Source organism: Nicotiana tomentosiformis, chromosome 5 (assembly GCF_000390325.3).
Source record: "Nicotiana tomentosiformis chromosome 5, ASM39032v3, whole genome shotgun sequence".
Lineage (NCBI taxonomy): Eukaryota > Viridiplantae > Streptophyta > Magnoliopsida > Solanales > Solanaceae > Nicotiana > Nicotiana tomentosiformis.
Genome location: NC_090816.1, coordinates 106,608,176 through 106,630,598, shown reverse-complemented (window position 1 = coordinate 106,630,598; position 22,423 = coordinate 106,608,176). Strand labels below are relative to the sequence as shown.

Genomic DNA, 22,423 nt, shown 5'->3' with positions numbered 1-22,423 from the left:
GACAGTGTGTTGAAAGCTCTGATTTCCTTTGAACAGTTAGGTCAGCTCCCAGATGTTTGTGGTGATCATCCATAGCCATTGGATGAAGTGATGTTGGTGGTGATGCTTGATGGAATTTGTATAGTGGCTGTCTTCTTGTACCTGAAGGATGGGGTGCCCATTTGGTCCAATATAATCTGGCCTCTGATATAGGAGGGGAGGTCCAGAATATTGTTGAAATGGGTAAGCTGTGGGAGATCATGGCTAAGTTTGGACAAAGAGTTAGCAGGGCAATTTGCTTCCCTGAATGTGTGTGTGCATCTGATTTCCTCACACTGTTGGCAGAGATGTTGCAGCTGTTGGATTTGCATCTGAATATTCCTTGGAGGATTGGATGTGTTGTTGACCCAATGTACCAAAAGAGAAGAGTCAACCTCTAGGTGGATCCTAGTGAAACCATTCTCAATACACTAGTTGACTCCAATAGTAGCAGCAGTGGTTTCTGCTAGGTTGTTAGTGCTAGTGCCCAGAGGGGAGGCTATGGCATGGATGAATTGGCCATGGTGATCCCTGATAATGACACCAGCTCCAATTCTTCCTGGATTTGTAAGGGCACTGCCATCACAGTTCACTTTCATAAATTGAACCTCGGGTTTAGCCCATGTCACTTGAGTGATAGTGGTGACATGTTTTACATTCTCAGCCAAGGTGTAGATGTCATTCCAGTTGGGAGGCCATTTGATCTGAGGATAGCTAGTCTTGATAAGAAGAAGGATGTCTAAGTGAATAGCAAAAACCACCCTAGTGATAGATGAATTCTTGTTTCCATATTTGGCTCCACACCTATTCTTCCAAAGATTCCAGTAAATAATAACTGGAATGGTGTCAAGCATTAGTTTGTGGACTACATTGTTGGCTTTTAGATGCCACCATTTCATCAAAAGAAGTCTGAGAGGGAGATCATCAGAGTTCAGTCCAGCAATACCAGAAAATTTCCTCCAAACTGTTCTTGCAAAATGCCCTTTACTGAATATATAGTCAATGTATTCCACCTGAGATCTGATACAACAAACACACCTGGTGACAGTAGGCTGGACAAATGAGACAACTCTATCATTAGTGGGTAGTTTATTTCTAGGGGCTCTCCAAAGGCAGAAAGACCATTTGAATGGGATCTTGTTGTGCCAAATTTTGGAATTAGAGAAGAGATGTTGATTTTTTGTTCTAATAACATCCCAGACTGATGCACAGGTAAAATTACCTGTTGTGTGTGGTATCCATATAGGTTTATCTGGTATGTGAGGATTGAAATTAATGGGAATAAGAAGAATCTGGGGGATCATGTGTGCATGAGCTAAAGCATTCAACCTCTGAATATTCCACTATCTTGCTTCCCAGAAGTATGAGACTCGAACCTTGCCTGGTCTGCCACCATTAGTTCTATGGTGTGCTAGAGGGCATGTACCAAGCAAGTTGTCCCACAGAAGCTGACCTCCCCTGAATATAACCTCCAATGAATATGTTGTTCTCTCTTTCTTATTAACCATGAGCTTTTTCCATGCTTGAGATTGCCATGTGTCCCACTATTTGGAGATGGGTTTTGACCTTTGACAGTATTTAGTCATAAGAAATCTGCTCCACAAGGATTGTTTGGTTCTACACACATCTTGTATGGATCTTGTCCCAATGCCACCTTCCTTTAGGGGGTATGCCACCTTTAACCATGAAGCCCAATGATATTTATTTCTGTCATTATCAACCCCCCAAAATGGTAGAAACTTCATAGGCTAAAATGTCGAGTTTTGGAAAGCAATTTAAGGTTGGATTCGAGTAATTCTTGTATGGTTGGACTCGTGAGTGGATGGGTATTCATATTTTGTGACTTTTTCGAATTTCGAGACGTGGGCCCGGGGCTGGTTTGAGCCTATTTCGGGTTTTGACTTATAATTTTGTATTTCTCTTGTGGAATTGATTCTTTTAGCCTACATTAATTATATCGTACTGCTTGTGGCTTGATTCAGGACGTTTCGAGGTTGATTTGAGGGGCAAGGGCATTGCGGAGTAGGATTTTGTGCTATTTGAGGTAAGTAACAGTTATAAATCTGGTTTTGAGGGTATGAAACCCCGAGAATTGGTATGATGTCAGTGTTTGGAGGTGACGCACATGCTAGGTGACGGGCGTGTGAGCGTGCACCATGAGGGATTGTGACTTGGTCCGTCCCGTGAGACTATAAAGTCGAATAGCCATTGTTATTACTTGTTCTTCCTTGTCTTTGAGCAATCGACTGCATTTCATGTTAGAAACTATGCTTAGGCCACATGATATCACCGTTGGGACCCGCAGCGGTCATATACTTGTTGAATTGACTGCTACTTGCTGACTTGAACTCAGTCACAATCTTACTTGTGTGTTATATCTCAATTCCCTCTCATTTCTTGTTGATACTTGTTGTATTCTTTGTTTGGGCTGATTAATATGATATTCTGTGAGCCCGAGGGGCTGGAGAGGTTAGTGACTGAGATAGGGCCTGAGTGTCGAGCTGTGAGCTATGAGACATATGGATCGGGTTGCACGCTGTAACAATATTGGATCGGGTTGCACGCCACAACAATGTAGCGCTTGGGCGGAAGGAGCCCCTCCGGAGTCTGCACACCTCCAGTGAGCACATGTACCTATTGAGAGTGTGTATAGACGGTTAAGAGCCGAGAGTATGAGCTGTAGAGATGAGCTAAGTGACTGTTGCCTTGAGAGGTTGTACTTGTTTTTATTTGTTGATGCACTTATGTTGTTGTCTATTGTTGTTGTGAAATTTCTGGAAGATTCATATTTGTTTTACTTGAACTCGAACTGATTTGACATATACCACCAGATTTGAAAGTATGTTCACTCTTTACTGAAAACTTTTGAAATGAACTGTATTTTTTTTATAGCTCAGCACTGCTTCTCAGTTCCTTATTTAATTTTGTTACTTGCTGAATTGGTTGTACTCATGCTACACCCTGCACTTCATGTGCATATCCAGGTGTGTACGGTTCTGACGGTCGTTGAGTTCGTGCGCGAGCTGATTATCGGAGACTTACGAGGTAGCAGCCGACGTCCGCAGTCCTTGTTTCTCCTTCTTATTATCTTTCTCTCTTGTATTGGCATTTGGCACAGACTGTAGTAGACTCTGTTTCTAGATTGGTTGTTATATGCTCATGACTTAGTGACACCCTGATGTCGGGCTATCATTCTGCACTTGTATTTTGGGTTTTTCCCCCGTTATTATGTAAACCTTCTGTTAATTTAATTGCTTTAGCTCACTTTTGTTATATATTGAAAGCATATTGAGAATTTCGGCTTGCCTAGTTTTACGATAGGCACCATCACGACGAGTTAGGTTTTGGGTTGTGACAGACGTGCCCAATCCTATTTTCACAATCCCACAACTATCTATGGAGCCTCAATACCAAAGAATAGAACCAACACTTGGAGTAATACCTCGAAAAGAGAGTCATCCTAGTCTGACCGCATACCACGTATCATACATCATCCTCAAACATGTAAAGTAAGCGAGACCCTAGAGGATGCCCCAAAGGGCTGAGTACACCACAACGGTACTCAATAAGTGCCATAGACTCTCTCTAACTTAAGTTCTTGGGACAAACCTTATTAAACTAATACATCAATATTTGATATAAAACGATAAGAAATTTTAACAATTCATGATCCTTGTCATTTTAAATAAAAGACAAGTAAAACATAACCCATAATATATACTTTTAAAACATTTATATCAACCCAAGATTTTGGATAAAATCATACAAAATAATTCTATTTGCTTTAAGTCATCGAAATCACTTTCGGCTCCTTAGGCCTAAACATAAGAAACTCATCCTTACCTTTCATGGGGAGTACTATACCATCACCGACATAAGAAGCTCAACTAGGTTATATACCTAACGGCAAGTATCATATACCCTACTTTCTCAGGTCGTCTCATCGTAGTGCCGTATGAATCGACTCAACCATGCTAATAATAGCACAAAATAGTACTCTCTCGAGGGAGAGCACTTTGTTGTAGTCTATAGCACAAAGTGGCCATCTACGCCTACACCGGCACGTGTAGTTTCATGACAACGAATACAATATATCCGAAGTCAATCTCGGTGAATATAAGTAACTCTCAAAATATTTGATACTTCAAAAATAGGTTCATAGCATAGTAATTTCAAAGGATCTATTTTTATCAAATCATAGCATTTATAGAAAATCTAAATCATTTGAACAAAATTAAATAAACACATTTTTACATGCTAAAGCCTTAAGCAATTTAACATAAATCTTTTAAAGATACCACAAGTGCTATTCTGCTCATAAATTTCCAAAAGAAATACTTTCCATGAAAACTTATCTTTAGCACTCAAATATGTACTCTTTTCAATACGTAAGTGTTGATAAAAACTTATAACATTTACCTTGAGTGTCATTTTCCCAACAAGATTTAAAATAAAATTTTATAAAATAGCATGACACTACATATGCAACATAATATTTTAGTACATAGAGACATCCGTACTTATTTGTCCCCACAAGCACGAAAGCACATTTGCAAACAACTTAAGTATTAACTCAAAATATGCTTTAGAGAAAGTCCCTCAAGTAGAGTAAGCTTTAATCAACTTACCTCGCTTCGCTTTATTAACATTCACAAGCTTTCAATTCTCTTCCATCATTCCAATGTTGATTAAAATGCTCAAACATCACCAACAGATATCTACAATTAGATATCCTAGTTACATCAAAATGTGACCTAAAATATTTATTAATATTCATATATAACTCATAAGTTCGCCACAAGCCTCCAACAACTCAAATCGCCAAATAGATTCAGATGCTAGACCATTCAACTTCATTCTTATATTTTAATACTCATTCAAAGTCATTAATGATACTATATCAATTATCAAATGCCACCAAGTTACTATTCATCATCTTCCATAATCAACACTTGCAAAATATACAATTCAAGTGATTACTTAGTTGATCACTTCTATCTTTTGCTAACAAATAATTTCATAGGTTCCTTGTATTCATCAATTTCATCGACAAGATTACCATTCATCTTCTCTCTTATTTTCTCAAAAGTAATATTCATGCCATGAACTAGAATTTTATAATCCAATCTTTCAACCATTATAACTTGTAACAAATACTTCTAACTACTCATAATAAACGAGTTTGAAGCATTGGAATTACCTCTAGTAGATCAATCTTGAAAAATCACAACTTTGGTGATTTTTGTGTTCTTGTGGATTTGATGACGAAATCTTGTATTTTGATGTAAGAATGATGTTACAACTCATGTATATTGAGTAAGAATCAACCCAAAACATCATTAGCAACTTACCTTAGTTGATTGGACTTGATTTGAGCTCAAAATCACCCCTTCACCTCAAGAACCCTAACCCTCAATACACAAAATACTCTCTTCTCCCGATTTTGTATTTATAGGCCCAGATTTCTAGGTTTAGGACGTGGCCCCGGGTGCTTCGCATCCCCAATTCACTTCTTTTTAAAGCTCAGATGCGGACTCGTATGCTATGGAAGTACTTCACTGCCAGCCTTTCTTTCGGGCGCGGCCTCGGATGCTTCGCATCCCCAGTTCACTCATTTGCCAGCCTTTGGTAATTTGGTCATAACTTCTTGTAGGAATATCCAAATGACAATCGGTTTGAAGCGTTAAAAACTAGACTCGAATATCGTTCATTAGGTTGTACATCATATAACTCCTTATATATATTAGATATTCTCGTCTAAAGTTAGGCCTTGTGCGTACTCATTTGAAACTTTAGTCTATAAAATAACATAAAATAAAAATATCGTATTATGACATAGTTTTGATTGATGAGATGAGAGGCGGTGTTAACGAGAGGTTGGAGGTTTGTAGACAGGCCATTGAGTCTACGGGTTTCATGCTGAGCAAGACTAAGACGGAGTACTTGGAGTGTAAGTTCAGCGTCGAGCCAAGGTAAGCGGGCATGGACGTGAAGCTTGAATCACAAGTCATCCCCAGTAGAGGCAGTTTCAAGGACCTTGGGTTGGTTATCCAGGGAGATGAGGAGATCGGCGAGGATGTCACAAATCATATTGGGGTGGGGTGGGGTGGATGAAGTAGAGGTTAGAATCTGGAGTCCTGTGTGACAAGAAAGTGCAACTGATACTCAAAGGTAAGTTTTATAAAGCAGTGGTTAGACCGACCATGGTGTATGGGGCTAAGTGTTGGCCAGTTAAGAACTGACATATCCAGAAAATGAAAGTAGCATATATGAGTATATTGAGGTGGATGTGCGGGCACACTAGGATAGATAAGATTAGGAATGATAATATCCGGGAGAAGGTGGGCGTGGCCTCATTTGACGTTAAGATTATACCTGTTAATCGGGCCGGGCTGACCCGTTTACAACCCGGTTCAGCCCGGTACTGTAGCGTGGGGGCGGGCTGGGACGGGTTGGGCGGGGAGCGGGTTTCAAACGAACAGTTTTTTGATACCGGTGCACCAGAACTCGTTAAGCCCGTTAACCCATTAACGGGTTGTTAACGGGTTGTTAACGGGCTACAGCCCGGTTCAGCCCGATTTTTAACATAAAATGGCCATTTCGGCCTACCCTCTTAAGAAAATAGCCCCCCACACCCCTAGTATTTGATAAATTATAATTTTAACCTTTTAAAAACTATAAATAGTCCTACTTCTTCTTCATGTTTCCTCACAATTCACTCTCTTACTACTCTAATTCTCTCTTGATATTATTGATTATTGTTATTAAATTCTCAATTACTTATTATTTCAAGTTTCATCAAATATTTAGTTTAGCCATTACAAAATTATTATTATCAAATATCAAGTATTCAAGTGAAGTGTGGTATCAAGTATCAACTATCAAGTATCGATCTATCAATTGAAGTTTGGTTTTTGATATCAAATTTAGTGCGGCATCCGGAATCCCGGTATACTCGTTCTATATCTTTCTCTTCTTTGGTGTATATTTATTTTATTATTTACAATTATTAATTTAATTTACATAATGGATATATTTAGAGCAGCCAAAAAAGCGTGCACTAGTAGAGGTGGTAGTAAGAAAACTTTCAAAAGATCAAGAGGTGGTGTTTGTTCTTCTAGTAGCTTTACACATATTTCTGAAAGTTCACGTGAAAATTTAAATGTAGATTATGAGGGATTTCAAGAAAATTATGGTATAGATGATGATTTAGATGATAATTTAGATGATATTCCATTTCCATCACCTGATAATCTTGAAACACCACCAGCTACACCTGGTAATGCTAGTCAAACTCAAAATATTAGGGGTGGAAGTCGTGCTAATACAAGTAGGCCTCCCCTCCCTATTAAGAAGAATCGAAGATTAAGAAGTAAGTGTTGGAATTTTTTTGACAGACTAGAAGAAGATAAAAATTATGTAAGATGTAGAATTTGTAAGGATATTTATAAACATGAGACCGGTAAGGGAGGTGGAACAGGTCAACTTCGTAGGTATATGGTAGACAACCACCCTCTTGATTGGGGAGTAGATGAGGAAGATGGGCAACAAAAACTTAACCCGGGTATTGGAGGGTTAATGGGTAAATACGATATTAAGAAAGATCGGGAAGAATTAGCTAAAATGATTGTTTTAGGTTGTTTACCTTTTAGTTTTGCTGCTTCACCATATCTTGTTACTTATATTCAAAGAATTTATAACCCTTTGGTCGTGCTGTAAATGGTAATGATTATTTGACTGTTACATGTCATTGGATAGATGGTAATTTTTGTATGCAAAAACGTATTATTGCTTTTAAATATGATGAAGATCAAAGTCATACTGGTGCATTTATAAGTAATACTATCCATGAAGTTGTTATATTTTATAATCTTGTAGAAAAAATTTTGTGTGTGTCATTTGATAATGCTTCTAACAACAATGCTGCTATTACAATATTAAAATTGCATCTACACCCACCACTTCCTGAAATATTTCATGTTAGATGTGCATGTCATATTTATAATTTGATTGTGAAGAGTGGCCTTGAATTATTTAGAGATGATATCACTTTAGTTAGAAGAGCTGTTGGTGTAATTCAAGGAAATAATAGAAGTGCTAGATTAAATGCATTTAAAGAAAAATGTCTACACTATGGACTAAAACTAAGACTCATGCCTGAAGAAATAGTTACTAGGTGGAATTATACTTATTTATTCTTAAAATGTTGTTATAAATATAGAATGCCTATAACTGAAGTTGTTAATTCTCATTGTACCGATCCTAGCCGTTTGTTAATATCTAGAACTTGGGATGTCATTGAAGATGTTGTAAAGTTTTTACAAAAATTTTATGTGGCTACACTTGAGTTTTCTGGAGCTTATTATCCTACTATTGCAAATGGTTTAGTTCATATTGCTGAAATTTCTCTTTTACTACATAATTTGAAGAAGAAAGAAGGATATACTTTTGTTGTTGAATCTATGCTAGATAAGTTTAAAAAATATTTTTATCCAATTCCCCCTATTTACCTGATTGGTGTTATTTTAAACCCTTCTATCAAAATGGCCACTTGTCGCCAATTAATCACTGCTTTTTATTATTATATGGATATTGGACCAACTGAAACTCCTGATATTGACACTTATATTTCTGATTTACACAAACATTTAGAAACATTATATAATTACTATGCTAACATTGTTGATGCTTCTTCTGCGGTAATGCAAATATTCCTTCAAGTTCAGTTTCAACATCTGGGACCAGTGCTTTGGATGATAATGATGGTGTTGAAGATTATTTGATTTGGTCTACAATATGGGAGCATTAACAAACCAGTAGCAGGAATATTGATGAACTTCAATTCTACTTGCAAAAGTCAGCAAAGCCCCGCACAAAGGAATTTCTACCACTGGGTTGGTGGAGGAGCAATTCAAATCAATTTCCTGTTCTTTCGGCCATGGCTCGAGACGTGCTAAATGTGTCAATTTCAACAGTCGCATCAGAGAGCGCATTTAGCCAAGCAAGGCAGGAACTAGGAGATACCCGTCATTCATTGGGTAGCAACGCTTTGGAAATTCTAGTGTGCTTCAGAGATTGGATAAGATCAGAACAACGAAATCAAGGGCGTGACGAGGTAGATGAAGCGGAGGACCAAGAAATTGGAGATATAATGATTTATGGTTCTGATTCAACCAATGCCGGAAATCAAGAACCTCATGTTGACATGGATGAACTTACAAAAATAATGCAAAATATATGATGTACTATTTGTTTTTTATAATTGTTGTAAACTTGTAATTTGCAAGTTCAAAAATAACAAAATCAAAAAAGAACTTGCAACTTAATTTGAAGTATTATATATTATTCAATAAAAATATCAAATGAAAGTCTTCGGAGCTTGATCCTTACATATAGGTCTTATTAAATAACTTTTTGTAGCCACTTACTTTCAAATTTTAATTTTAACATTATAAAATTTAAAATTTTAAACTTCAAAATTTAATTCTAAGCCTTAAAAGTTTGCAAACACTTAAGTATCAATAACATTGAATAAGAAAAATAAAATTTACTTTAAAAAAAAAAAAAATCACGGTCCGCTAACAACCCGCTAAGCCTGAACCCAGACGGACAAAAAAAACCCGAAAAAGTACAGCCCGCTAACAGCCCGCAACGTTAAACGGACGGGCTAATTTTTTTTGTGTCCAGCCCGTCCTAGCCCGCCCGTTAAACACCCTTAGTTAAGATGCAGGAAGCGAGGCTTAGATGGCTAGGGCACGTTCAGAGGAGAAGCCAAGATGTACCGGTGAGGAGGTGTGAGCGGCTGGCTTTGGAAGGCACAAGAAGAGGTAGAGAGCGGCCTAAGAAGTATTGAGGAGAGGTGATCAGGCAGGACATGTCGTGGCTTCATATTTCCGAGGACATGGCCCTTGATAGAAAGCTCTGAAGGTCGAGTATTAGGGTTGTAGGGTAGGAGGTAATTGCACCTATTTCTGCTTAGTAAATATGTGAGGCTAGTCGGATACGATTTTTATCTTAGACTGCTAGTAGTTAATGATGTGTTCTCACTACTTTTTTATTTTTCATAGTGTCGGGTCTATTTACTGGTTATTGCTATTGTTTTTCATATATTTTCTATTTTTTATGCTGTTATTATTGCTTTGGTTTCTGTTGATGATATAGATATTGTGTCTCTTTTCTCTTTTTGTCTTCTTGAGGCGAGGGATTTTCGAAAACAGCCTCTTTATTCCTTCGGGTTAGGGGTAAGGTCCGCGTACACACTACTTTTCTCATACCCCACTAGTAAAATTTTACTGGATCATTATTGTAGCATTCGATTCTTTTTATAGGATTGTCCATTTTATTTTTTGGATCCAATCAATTGCCTAAAAATATTATTTCAATTATTAGATTATCTTATTACTAGGACTTAGTGGTCTCTTTGTCAGGAGAAGTGGTCCAATCACCATTAGATCTCTCACTGAACTTCACAAAAAAATTGTATATCTTGATCAGATAAGACAAAATAGAATAGAGTATTATGACATTGTAGCAGCAATAAGTGTAAATTATCTACTTTCAACACTGTAAAGATCTTTATAAAAAATAAAGGTGTAGAGATACATAAACGAAAAGCATTTTAATTACAAAACAGAAATTTTGTTTACAAGTTACAAATGACCTTTGATTCTTGGCAACGACCAAAAGAATTTCCCCCAATAATAAACAAAGATAATTTGAATATACAGTTATCTGATTTTGATAATGTTAAAGAACTTATGGCCTGTGGAACCTTTTGCTGTCACCACACCCCATAATAGAAGTAGGCAATTTTCCAACCTTCTCAATCCCTTCTTCAAAAACAACTCCCATTCCCATGAAGAAATGTGACTCAATATGGCAATGAAAGGCCCAAACTCCTGGATTATCGGCCCGAAACCGCAGTGCAGTCCATCCATAAGGATGGACTGGGATTGTGTTCTTCATAATTGGGTTCACAAGGTTGTAATTCTTTGGGTCAATAGATTGGTTAAATTTGCCATTACCATAGCCCATGACCCAAAAGTCATGCCCATGTAAATGCCAAGGATGTGTCTCACTGTTATTGGGATTCATTGTGTTGGCATTTTGCAAAATGATGTCCACTGTTGTGTTGAATTTCAACCTGTAAATTGAGTTGCTAGTTGTGGCATTCACATTCGGCTGGACAATGGAAATGTCGTAATTCTCGTGGTTATAGTTGTCCGGTGGAGGGGTTTGCTCGAAAGTATGCAATAAGTTGTGCTTAAGGGCGATCAAATAAGGCGTATGGGGCATGTTGAATGATACATTATTGACAGACCAACGCACGAAACCATTAACCCTGTTTTGGGTATTAAGCATGACGATGACCCTGTCCGATGTTTTAGGAGGAGCGTGAATGAAATCCTTGTGGGATTTGATTGCAACACTCTGAGCCACCCTCGGGGCAACGTCGTTCCAATGGGGCCCCGGGGGTGGTACAGTAGGAGGGGTTCTCCTAGGATGGTTTGGGTAGTAATTAATAATGCCCAAACCATTAGGAGTGGAACTATTCCTGCTAACAATTTTGGTACTTGCCCAATAATTTCTTGAAGGATCTTGATCTGCTTTGATTATGACTGAGTATGTTTCTCCAGAATAAATGAAGAGTTTTTGTACCACAAATGGCTCTACATAGTGACCATCTGCCTCTACAACTGTCATATTATGCCCCTGCAATGCAAAATTCCATTAGTAACAAACTAATTTTATTTTTTAATTTTTTGAGTTGTTGATAGAGGGGAATTGTGATTTGTGAGAAAATTACCTCAATTTCAAAACTTAGAGCAGAAAGAGCAGTCAAGCTGCCAATTCTAAGCCTATAAGTCTTGCCAGGAATAACAATCATTGAATAAGGTGAACATTGAGGATTTGTAGCATTGCAAAGAGTAACATCTGTGTCTGGAGTAGAACAATTGAACCTTCCTCTTCCATGAATCAAGAGTGACTGAAACAGAAAAAGAAAATAATATTAGAAACATTATCAGAAAAATAGAGCAAAACATTATTGAATGTTACATAATTACCTGAGGTTCTCCAACCCAAACAAAAGGTAAAGAAGCAAGACCAGTAGCTTGTTCATAAGTACTCTTATGGTACCAATCAGTGAGAAGAATGTTTCTATCATAGTCATATGGAAATGGCTCTACAACTCCATTTGGAACTAATACTTTGATCATTCCTTGTAATCCTGCTTGTCTTTGCATACCATAATGAGCATGGTACAAATATGTTCCAGGCTGCACAAAATTTGCAAAAAAATTACTTAGAAAACTGATCTCACAATATATAATTCCATACTTAAAAATAAAATAAATTAACTTACCCTATCAACAACAAATTTGTAAACAAAAGTATCCCCTGGAACAACTGGACATTGTGTGATTCCTTCTGTTCCATCAGCCCATGGTGTTCCAATCTGCAATGAATATATAAAAGAGCTTTTTACATAAATATTATTTGTTTTTCTTAATCGGTATACATAGATTATGCCTTGATTATACATAGTTATGCATATATTATACATGAATAATACTTATATTACACATCCGCCCGCTATTTTTAGTTTAAACGGTTGGATGGACGGCTATTTAGGTTAATTTTTTTATATAAAAATTATTGTTTATTGATAAAACACTTAATAAAAAAATCAAAAGAAAATTGGATATTTACCTGTCTAATACCATGCCAATGGATAGCAAGATTTTCAGTTAACAAGCTATTTTTGACTTCAACAACAATAGTGTCACCTTGTTGAGCAACAATAGTAGGACCTGGAGTTTTACCATTGATGCTAATGGAAAGCTTCTTGAAACAATCTGGGGATTTGTATTCATATTTAACCTCCCATTTATGATGTCGAACTCGAGCTTCAACTGAAACAGCAGTTAAAATTAACAAGCATAGTACCAGAAAGTTTACCAAATGGCCTAGATGAAAATGCTCAACCATTGTGGATGAGCTTGAAAACAATTTGAACTAAGGTTTTAAAAGAAGCAAACAAGAGAGCTCTTTGTTCTGTTCTTCTTTTTTTTTTATGTTGATGATTTGCTGCTAAATATGTTGTGTAGTGTGTATCTATATATAGTTTCTTAATAGACTGGTCAATCAAAAATGGCAGCTTCTCTGACCAAGAGAACGTGGGAGTGAGCGATACTCGTTTTCTTCATTCTTGTTTTTGTCTTTTTTTAGTTGGGGGGTGGGGGGAGGGGGGGCTTGGATGAAGGGGCTAAGGGAGATATTTATTTTAATTTAAGGTCTTTGCTAATTGCAAATGTTGGAAATTTTCTTGGGTTATGGAAAGAAAGAGCAGTGAAGTTTCATTTGATTAAAAAAGTTCTAGTGGGACTGTGACATTTCGTTGAAGACATTTGACTTTTGTTAAGCTTAGGGCACATCAAATTCTCTTTTTTCCTTCTCTTTTAATAAAATGACTGTAATTTTGCACGAATAAACTCACTCACCTTATTGGTTTTAAGCTCAAACAAAGAACAGCTGTTGCTGTAGGCTGGCAATCAACTTAAAATTAGTTAATTTATGTCAAATTTTCACAATATAGAATATATGATTAGGATGTTGGGATTTTAAGCTTGTGTAGCTTAAAGATGGTGAATGAGAAATGGAGGAAAAATGAAATATTTGAGTTTCCCTTGGCAAAGTGACATTATCCCATATCGGAGGAAGAAAAGGCTTTTGATGAGTATATATATAATTGCTCTTCTTCTACCTCTTAAAGAGTTAAGAAGAAGGCAAGCCTCGCGCCGTCGTCGTCGTTCGCTCGGCTTCGGCTTCGGATTTTTCCTTTCAATTATTTAATTAATTAATTAAATAATTAATGAAAAATTCAATCCGGAATAAACCTATTCCAACAGCCATGGTTGTTTCTGAAAGGTTGCAAACTTTTTCAGAAACAATGCCAGCAACTCTATAAATAGAGTTTGAATCGCAGAATCTTTCCTTACGAAATTTTCTGAGCTTCTTCTTCTTCTTCTTCTTCTTCTTCTTCTGCACAAAAAAATTCCACTGTGTTTTACAGCCTTCGAGTGGCTCACTGTTCACCGGTGTTTTGGTACCAACACTCTGGTGAGTTAAATCGTTCTATCCTGGGAGGATATATTCCAGCACCTAGGGTACTTGAGGAGAATAATTTCCTTAAGGACACACTGTGTATTCATTGGGCTCGATTTATTCCTATACTGTTTTTTCCAGAATTTATTTAGTTAAACAAGTATTACTAACTTTCTGTTTTATTTTTTCACAAAGTTTAATTATTTATTACAGCAATACAGAATTATAACATAGGACATGCTCACCTAAGTTTGTGCTATACATTGCATCTCAACATACTTGGGACTAATTAAGACGTAGTAATTATTATTGTTATTTAAAAAAATGACTATGGTTTTCCTTTTGTGATCTTTACACAAATAGCTGGCTATATTCATTGTTTACTTTTTCTAATCATATACATAGTTTATATATTGATTATACACAATTATATATATATATATATATATAATACATAAATTATATATATATTATACTTTATATATAATACATAAATTATATATATATATATATATATATATATATATATATATATATATATATAATACATAAATTATATATATATTATACTTTCATCGGCTATTTTTAGTTTAAGCTATTGGATGAGTGACTATTTGGGTTAATTCTTCTTTCCTTTTCCATTGTATATAGCCAATCCTTTCTATAGTAGTTAGCTCATGTGGAGTTAGTTAGAAAGACTCCTTGTCTGTTGCTCCCTTTAATTTATTTTTACTCGTCGGCTATATTAAAAATATGTGTTTACCTTTATTTATTCATTTTAGCAAATAAAAAAAAAATTTATTTTACCTTTATCATTAATTACTCATTTCTCAAATCATTATCTAAGACCTTTTGAAATGATATCATTATTATAAATAAAATTGTAAAATATATACTTCCTTTATTTTTTTTAAAGAGAGTGCAAAATCAAAAATAGATATTTAAAAATTAATGAAATGAGTATTTGGTAAGAAAAATCTCATAGGATAAAAAAATATTGCGGTTTAATTTTTAACACAAAAATTATTTTAAAAAGGTAAAAAAATCAGGTTTTTAAAAGCTAGCTAAAGGTTTTAAATACTGGAAAGAGAGTAACTTTATAAAAACGAAAATGATGGGGCTGAATTATTCGTCTTGACCGCAACTTATGATCCTGTGATTATGCGTGAATGAAGTTGTTTGTGACTTTGTAAACCTTCAATTATTATTTATTTTCCTATTTGCAACTTTTGAATGAAGCATAGCAGAGAGCACATGGGGGGTCGAGAATTGTAAATTGATTTAAAAGGAAGATTTCCATATGAAACCGCGTTATCAAAGTCACCACATATACAGAACGTAAAGGATATCTTTTGTATATTATTTCTAAAATTATGGCCTAAAAAGTAAATATTTTATTCATGTCCACGAGATGTAAACTAAGATCCACCTAAGGAATGTAGCTTTTTCTTTTTTCCTTTTGGTCGTTGGTCCCTGATCTTTACCTTTTTTATATTCGTAGTGACGACAAAACAGGATTTGATCCTTACATTTTGTACTTATTAACTGAAATTAACGTGGGAAAAGAAAAAGAGCAGAATTTTAAGGTTTAGCCAGTGGAGGATTATTCTCCATCAACATTTTTTGGTGAAAACAATTAATTCGAAACTTTTTTTTTTTCATTAATTCGCAAAACATTAATTCTATTTGCGGATTACTTACACTTAGATCTCTGTTATTACCGGTTGTATCTCTTGATTCAGTTATCTTATTATTATGATGTTGTTATAGATTCTTGTTACGTATTTTTTTTTACTATATTTCTTTTCAACTATGTCGTGGATATACTTTTTCTGAGCCGAAGGTTTATCGAAAACAGACTCTCTACTTCCACAAAGTATTGGTAAAATTAGGGGCGGATTTATAGCCCATTATATGGAACATGTGAACCCATGATCTCTCCACCAAAGTAGGTATTTTGTGTACATATTTTCTAGAGTTGATCTAATATTATTAGCCGACACTCATGTTCCAAAGAGGCTAAATGATGCACTTGGTTGAATGTTGAGCTATTTACGTAGAGGAGTAGGGATCAATTCCCACTTAATATATACTTTCTTTTTTCTCCTTTCTTTAGTGGTACACCATGTTATCAAAATTCTAGATCCGCTTATGGGTAAAGTCCGCATACATAGTATCCTCCCCAAACCCTACTTGTGAGTTACACTAGATTTGTTATTGTTTTTATTATTATATCTTCTATTTTAAGCTATCAATACCACCAAAACTTATTGTTTATTGGTTTGGATAAAAGTTTATCATACAATAACATAAAAATAGCACGGGCCAGTTAGTTTTCGAACTGGTAATTAAAAAATAGCTAGCATTTGTGAAGTCATTGAAAAATAGTCATTGTTTTGCTGAAACACGAAAAGTTCCAGCAAAATATGCTGGATTTTGAAGCTCCTGCGTATAAACTTCCAGCATATTGTGTTGGAACTCCAGCACACGAAAAGTTCCAACATAATATGCGAGATTATGGATCTCCTGCATATAAACGTCCAATTTATTATGATGAAAGTTCAGCACATTATAAAATTCCAGCATATTATGTTGAAAGCTCATATATAAAAAAAAAAAATTAAATTTCAGCATATTATACTAGAATATTTTTGAATTTTTAAGGGTGTTTTTGTTTAGATTTTATTTTTACATAAAAAATGGCTAAATTTTGATTACTGTTGAAACTGCGGCTATTTTCCAATTACCAGTCGTAATGATGGTTATTTGTGATTTTTACCCCACAGTAACTATGGTTCGATTTTCACGAGCTCTCTTCCTCTTCCGTCGTGTAATATAAAATAAAGAAGTTATCTTTGAACATTTTTGGGCCTACAATTTGGAAGTCAACTCAACAGTCTAATTTTGATGGAATTATGCAGTTCATTCAGATATTAAATATTAAATGATTTACTTAATAACCAAAGCTAGATATTGGATTTTAAATAGGTGATTGTGCAAATCTACGTGTCTGCGTTTTTTATATCATTAGGGATATTAGTTAACAACCTAATTGACGTTTTTTAAATCCAATAACACCCTTCATCCAAAATAATTTTTCTCGTCCAGTTCATCCAAATTTGCTCTATGCTGACAAATGTTATCTATCTATTTTCTTTCTCTAGACATTCAAGCTTTTAGCATGTTCTATTTCTATTCATATTTTTGGAAGGGGTCAATGTTATCCTGCAATTATGATTCTCCAAAAAAAGGAAAATGCGATATGTTGGAGATCTTCAAAGATTATGAATATCTTCCCCTGTGATCATATTATAACGGAAAAAACGAAACTATGAAAATCGTCGTATACATCTTTTTGATGCTAAGAATATATTATGATCTGAACAATTCACCGTTCAGCTGTGTTTTTCTTGCTACTTTTTGTTTTACTTATTCATGGTCACATCTCACATGTTATTTTCTAACGTCATTTAAATCAACATGCACATGGTTTGAAAAACCCGTCCTTTGTAATCGATTAGATGGTTCGCTATACACATTTTTGTCTCATTCTTTCTTGAATATGCTTGGTAATTTCCCCCGGAAAATAATCATTATGACTGGATTGGTTTAAGCTAATTCTTTTAATATTGAAAATCACATTGGTTACAACCTTAATAGTTAACAAAGAACAATAGACGTTGAAATATATCAATATATCTACAATATAATGCACACGTTCCATTTATTTTATCCTAGTTTATTAGTTATTCGTTACAAAGAAAACTCGATCCGTAAATACCTAAACGCATGTTTTTTAAATTAATATATAGAATGGTTGTTGACCATGTACTATAAAGTATCAAGCCTCAGAATATATGTAATATATTGTATAGCATGCACAGGTAGAGATTTGGATTTTTGTGGATCATCGGACAAGTTACGTTCTTGTTGTAATTGAAAATTAATATGCCTAATTTAGAACTATGTGTTTACCGGAAAAATCAGATAACGTTAGATTTGTGGATGGTTCTAAGGATATGCGATACAATTTGATATAAATCGCGTAGAGAAATGAAAATATGTGTACTGTTGACTGTAAGAACGAAAATAATAAGCAAAAAGAATGAATAAGTAAAACAAGCACGAGGGGATAACTATTAATATAAGAAGTGATCTTTTTCTCCTTCTTTTCTAGCTTACAAGGATTCCCCTTTTATAGAAGAGGGTCATTACCAAAAAATAATAAAATAAAATATGTAGTGGAAGACCCATGATGACTTGTCTCTAACTTGATTCCCGCCAAGATTCTCTCTCTTGGTGTGGTTGCAACGGCTCTTGTCTGTGAGCTTAATACTAGCTCGAACTCGTTACTGGGTCGGGCCCTTCGGTCTTGGATCGAGTTCGACCTTCAAGATGGGCGCCGTGCATTTTCGACCTCGAAGCAGTGCCTTGCGGATCGATTCAGTCACGGGCTCGATAGGATTATCGAGCCGCCTCCTCAAGCGACCTTCGGGCTTGAGGTCCGTTAGTACCGACCTCAGAGCTCACTCCCAAAATCTCATTCTGACTTCTTAACACTCGAACTCGATCGAACGTAGGAAGGCCGAAATCTATTTCGACCGTATACAGATAGTCCCCTCATTTCTCGAAAAAAGGATGTGGTGGGAAACGATATGATTTCCCAGCAGCTCGATCAGATATACACTGATGTTTTTATTTGATGATTTTCCAGCAGCTCGATCAGATTTACACTGATGTTTTTATCTATCCCGACCATGACGTATGTAATGCTCGATCATCTTATGCGTCTTTATAGTCCCCGACTTTATCGAGGATACCCGAATTTTTTCTTCCCCGGTGGGAATTGCCAGTTACCTTCAGTCCTTGGTGACCAGAGAAGATTAATCAGTGATGAATGTGGAGGGGCTTCCTGTCTTTTCAACGAGGCCCAACATGCTTCGAATCGGATAACTTCTGATGACGTTTTCGCTGCTTCTGTAAAAAAATTTGTAAATACAAATCTTTCTTCTTTTTTTTTTTGAAGAGAAATGGCCTTTCAAACTAAATAGACAGTTTGAATTTAAATCTATGTTGCCTTCAGGCCTCGTGGGTAGTCCCCTTTGCTTTATCGAGCTCGAGCGTCCTTCAGCTTAAATAGTCAAGTGTTTGTTTTAATTCGAAGAAATGAGTAGTTTTGCTCGAAATAATGTAGCCCGTAGGCATAATAGTCGAGCGAGTGATGGCCCGAACTCGAAATAAAGGTAGCCCATAGGCTTAGCAATCGAATGAATGATTCGAACTCGATGTAATGTAGCCCGTAGGCTTAATGGTCGAGTGAGTGATTGCTCGAACTCGAAATAAAAGTATCCTGTAGGCTTGGCAATCGAGTGAATGATTCGAACTCGATGCAATATAGCCCGTAGGCGTAATGGTCGAGTGAGTGATTGCTGGAACTCGAAATAAAGGTAGCCCGTAGGCTTGGCAATCGATCGAATGATTCGGACTCGATCTTGTTTGCATAATAAATCTTGAACATAGAATATCAGTAAAGAAGAAAGCTTTCTTTGCAGATCATTACACATGGGTTCATGTTTTGCGTCAGGGCTCGGGCCAGCTATATAAGCATGGTTCGTTTTGACCGTTTGGCCCTTACAACGTTTCCCGTTGAGACACTGTTTGTCATGAAATAACGAAGTAACTTCCTTTGCACCGAACTTGATAATCATCACAGATGCGTTCAATGATAAAGCCCCCTGTGTACGAGGTTGATTTTAAAGAGGCCTCGGATACTCAACAGTAGTATCGTTTCTGCTATATGGCTAGTATCGATCTCTGGTCGACTTTTGCTTTTTCGTAATGGTCCTAGAAGTCAACTGGTCATCTTCGACTCTTATTTTGGATTGATATCGATTGTGCACATCGGTCCAAGTAATAGCTGGGTACTCGATCAGATTTTGCTTCAGCCGCCGCGAAGCCCTCGAGCTCCGCTCATTTAGACCTTGAGTGAAAGCTTGAACAACCCAATCGTCTGTGACTGGTGGCAGATCCATTCGTTTTATTTGAAAACGAGCTACGAACTCCCTTAGCATCTCGTTATCCTTTTGCATTACCTTGAACAGGTCCGGCTTTCTGATTTCGACCTTTATGGCTCCGGCATGAGCTTTTATGAAGTAATCTGCAAGCATAGCAAAAGAATCAATGGAGTTAGATGGTAAATTATGATACCATATCATTGCCCCTTTTGACAGGGTTTCACCGAATTTTTTTAATAATACAGATTCGATCTCATCATCTTCCAAATTATTTCCCTTGATGGCACACGTGTAAGTAGTGATGTGCTCGTTGGGATCGGTCGTTCCATTATATTTGGGTATTTCGGGCATACGAAATTTTTTGGGGATTGATTTTGGGGCTGCACTCGAGGGAAAAGGCTTTTGAATGAATTTTTTCGAATCTAGCCCTTTTATCATTGGTGGAGCCCCCGGGATCTGGTCGACCCCTGGAATTATATGTTTCTACTTTTTTATCGTTGGTTTCGACTCATTTGTGAGTTCCTCGAGCAATTTAGTAATTTCGGGAGTAGTCCCCGATTCTTGCTCATTTGGCTTCTCTATGGCTGATTCCGTTCTGTGGGTGACTTCTCGAAGCGGATTGGGCTCCGGCCTGCTTTGTACCTGAGTTTGGCTCTGCAACTGAGCTATCGCTATTTGCTGGGCTTGCAACATCTCGAAGATCATCTGTAAGCTGACTCCGATCTCCTCCACGTTATAGGTGTCTCGAGCTACGGATCGAGTACCACCCTGAATGCTCATTTCCGGTTCGGAACGCTGATTCGCCTCTAGAGCTATTTGTGAATTGACATCCAATGATACTTCGGCTCGAATTTCGGGTGCTTCGATTCGAGCCTCAGCGCCTTCATCGAGTGGCCTTCCGGCCCCGGGTGCCAAGTTATTGGTTTCATCTTGAAGGCCGGCTTCGTGGTCGATAGGTGAAGCTATTGCTGATTTGAAGTTGCAAGTTGGCGTGTACTTTAGGTTCATATCAAACGATCACTGTTACCCTTAGCCCCACGGTGGGCGCCAAACTGTTTACCGAAAAAATTGGATAACGTTAGATTTGTGGATGGTTCTAAGGATATGCGATACAATTTGATATAAATCGCGTAGAGAAATGGAAATATGTGTATTGTTGACTGTAAGAACGAAAATAATAAGCAAAAAGAATGAATAAGTAAAACAAGCACGAGGGGATAACTATCAATATAAGAAGTGATCTTTTTCTCCTTTTTTTCTAGCTTACAAGGATTCCCCTTTTATAGAAGAGGGTCATTACCAAAAAATAATAAAATAAAACATGTAGTGGAAGACCCATGATGACTTGTCTCTTCCTTGATTCCCGCTAAGATTCTCTCTCATGGTGTGGTTGCAACGGCTCTTGTCTGTGAGCTCGATACTAGCTCGAACTCGTTACTGGGTCGGACCCTTCGGTCTTGGATCGAGTTCGACCTTCGAGATGGGCGTCGCGCATTTCCGACCTCGAAGCAGTGTCTTGCGGATCGATTCAGTCACGGGCTCGATAGGATTATCGAGCCGCCTCCTCAAGCGACCTTCGGGCTCGAGGTTCGTTAGTACCGACCTCAGAGCTCACTCCCAAAATCTCATTCTGACTTTTTAACACTCGAACTCGATCGAACGTAGGAAGGCCGAAATCTATTTCGACCGTATACACTATGCATAATAACGAACTTGTAAAATAAACCTATCATATAGTTCAAGCAGGAAAAAACTTATAAGTGAATCACTAGAATCATTTTGATGTAATTAAAAGATTTTGCGAAAATTATTGTTCAATTCAATGATCTAAAAGTCGGAGATATATACTTTATTATATGGACTATGTAACACGGCTTAGCTGCTGTCAAGCATTTTGATTAATTCAAAGTCTTGATCCAGATTTTAAAGCAACGTTGAGGATTCAAACGCAAGCTCTTTTCGTTGAAAATGTTGATTTCTCTGCCTGTGTAAAGTTTTTAAGAAGTCCAACAAAGTTCGCAGGAAAATATGTACTTCAACAAGATATTTTCTGAAAAAGACGAAGATTGAGCCTAACTTGTTTCAGGTTACAATTTTTTTTGAAGACAGAAACCTCATTTGATGATACAATTATGGAGAGCTTTAAAATTTGTGTAGTTTAACATAAATCTTTCAAAAAGTTATAGGGTAACGTGTCAAGTTACTTTAGTGATTTCAGTTAGAGGCGGAACTAGAGTTCTAGTTACGGGTTCGGCAAAACGCAATAAATTTGACCAAAACTCAAT

General features: G+C 36.6%; 1 protein-coding gene across 1 annotated transcript; it reads right to left on the bottom strand.

Moving 5' to 3' along the window:
- Positions 1-10,621: 10,621 nt before the first annotated feature.
- On the bottom strand, positions 10,622-13,125 carry LOC104090435 (L-ascorbate oxidase). Its single transcript, XM_009595530.4, has 5 exons — positions 12,730-13,125; positions 12,383-12,475; positions 12,084-12,296; positions 11,825-12,004; positions 10,622-11,730 (listed from the first exon to the last, which is right to left on the bottom strand). Exons 1-5 carry the CDS (start codon positions 13,006-13,008, stop codon positions 10,774-10,776), a joined length of 1,722 nt encoding a protein of 573 aa, XP_009593825.1. The 5' UTR covers positions 13,009-13,125; the 3' UTR covers positions 10,622-10,773.
- Between the last annotated feature and the right edge of the window lie 9,298 nt (positions 13,126-22,423).

Bases quoted from the DNA above. Each gene is read 5' to 3' on its own strand.
- LOC104090435 (XM_009595530.4), bottom strand. From the start codon at position 13,008: ATGGTTGAGCATTTTCATCTAGGCCATTTGGTAAACTTTCTGGTACTA. The intron at 12,297-12,382 runs GTAAGTTAATTT...AATTTTGTGCAG, and splicing joins ACAAATTTGTTGTTGATAGG to CCTGGAACATATTTGTACCA. The intron at 11,731-11,824 runs GTAATTTTCTCA...TTTGCATTGCAG, and splicing joins CTCTAAGTTTTGAAATTGAG to GGGCATAATATGACAGTTGT.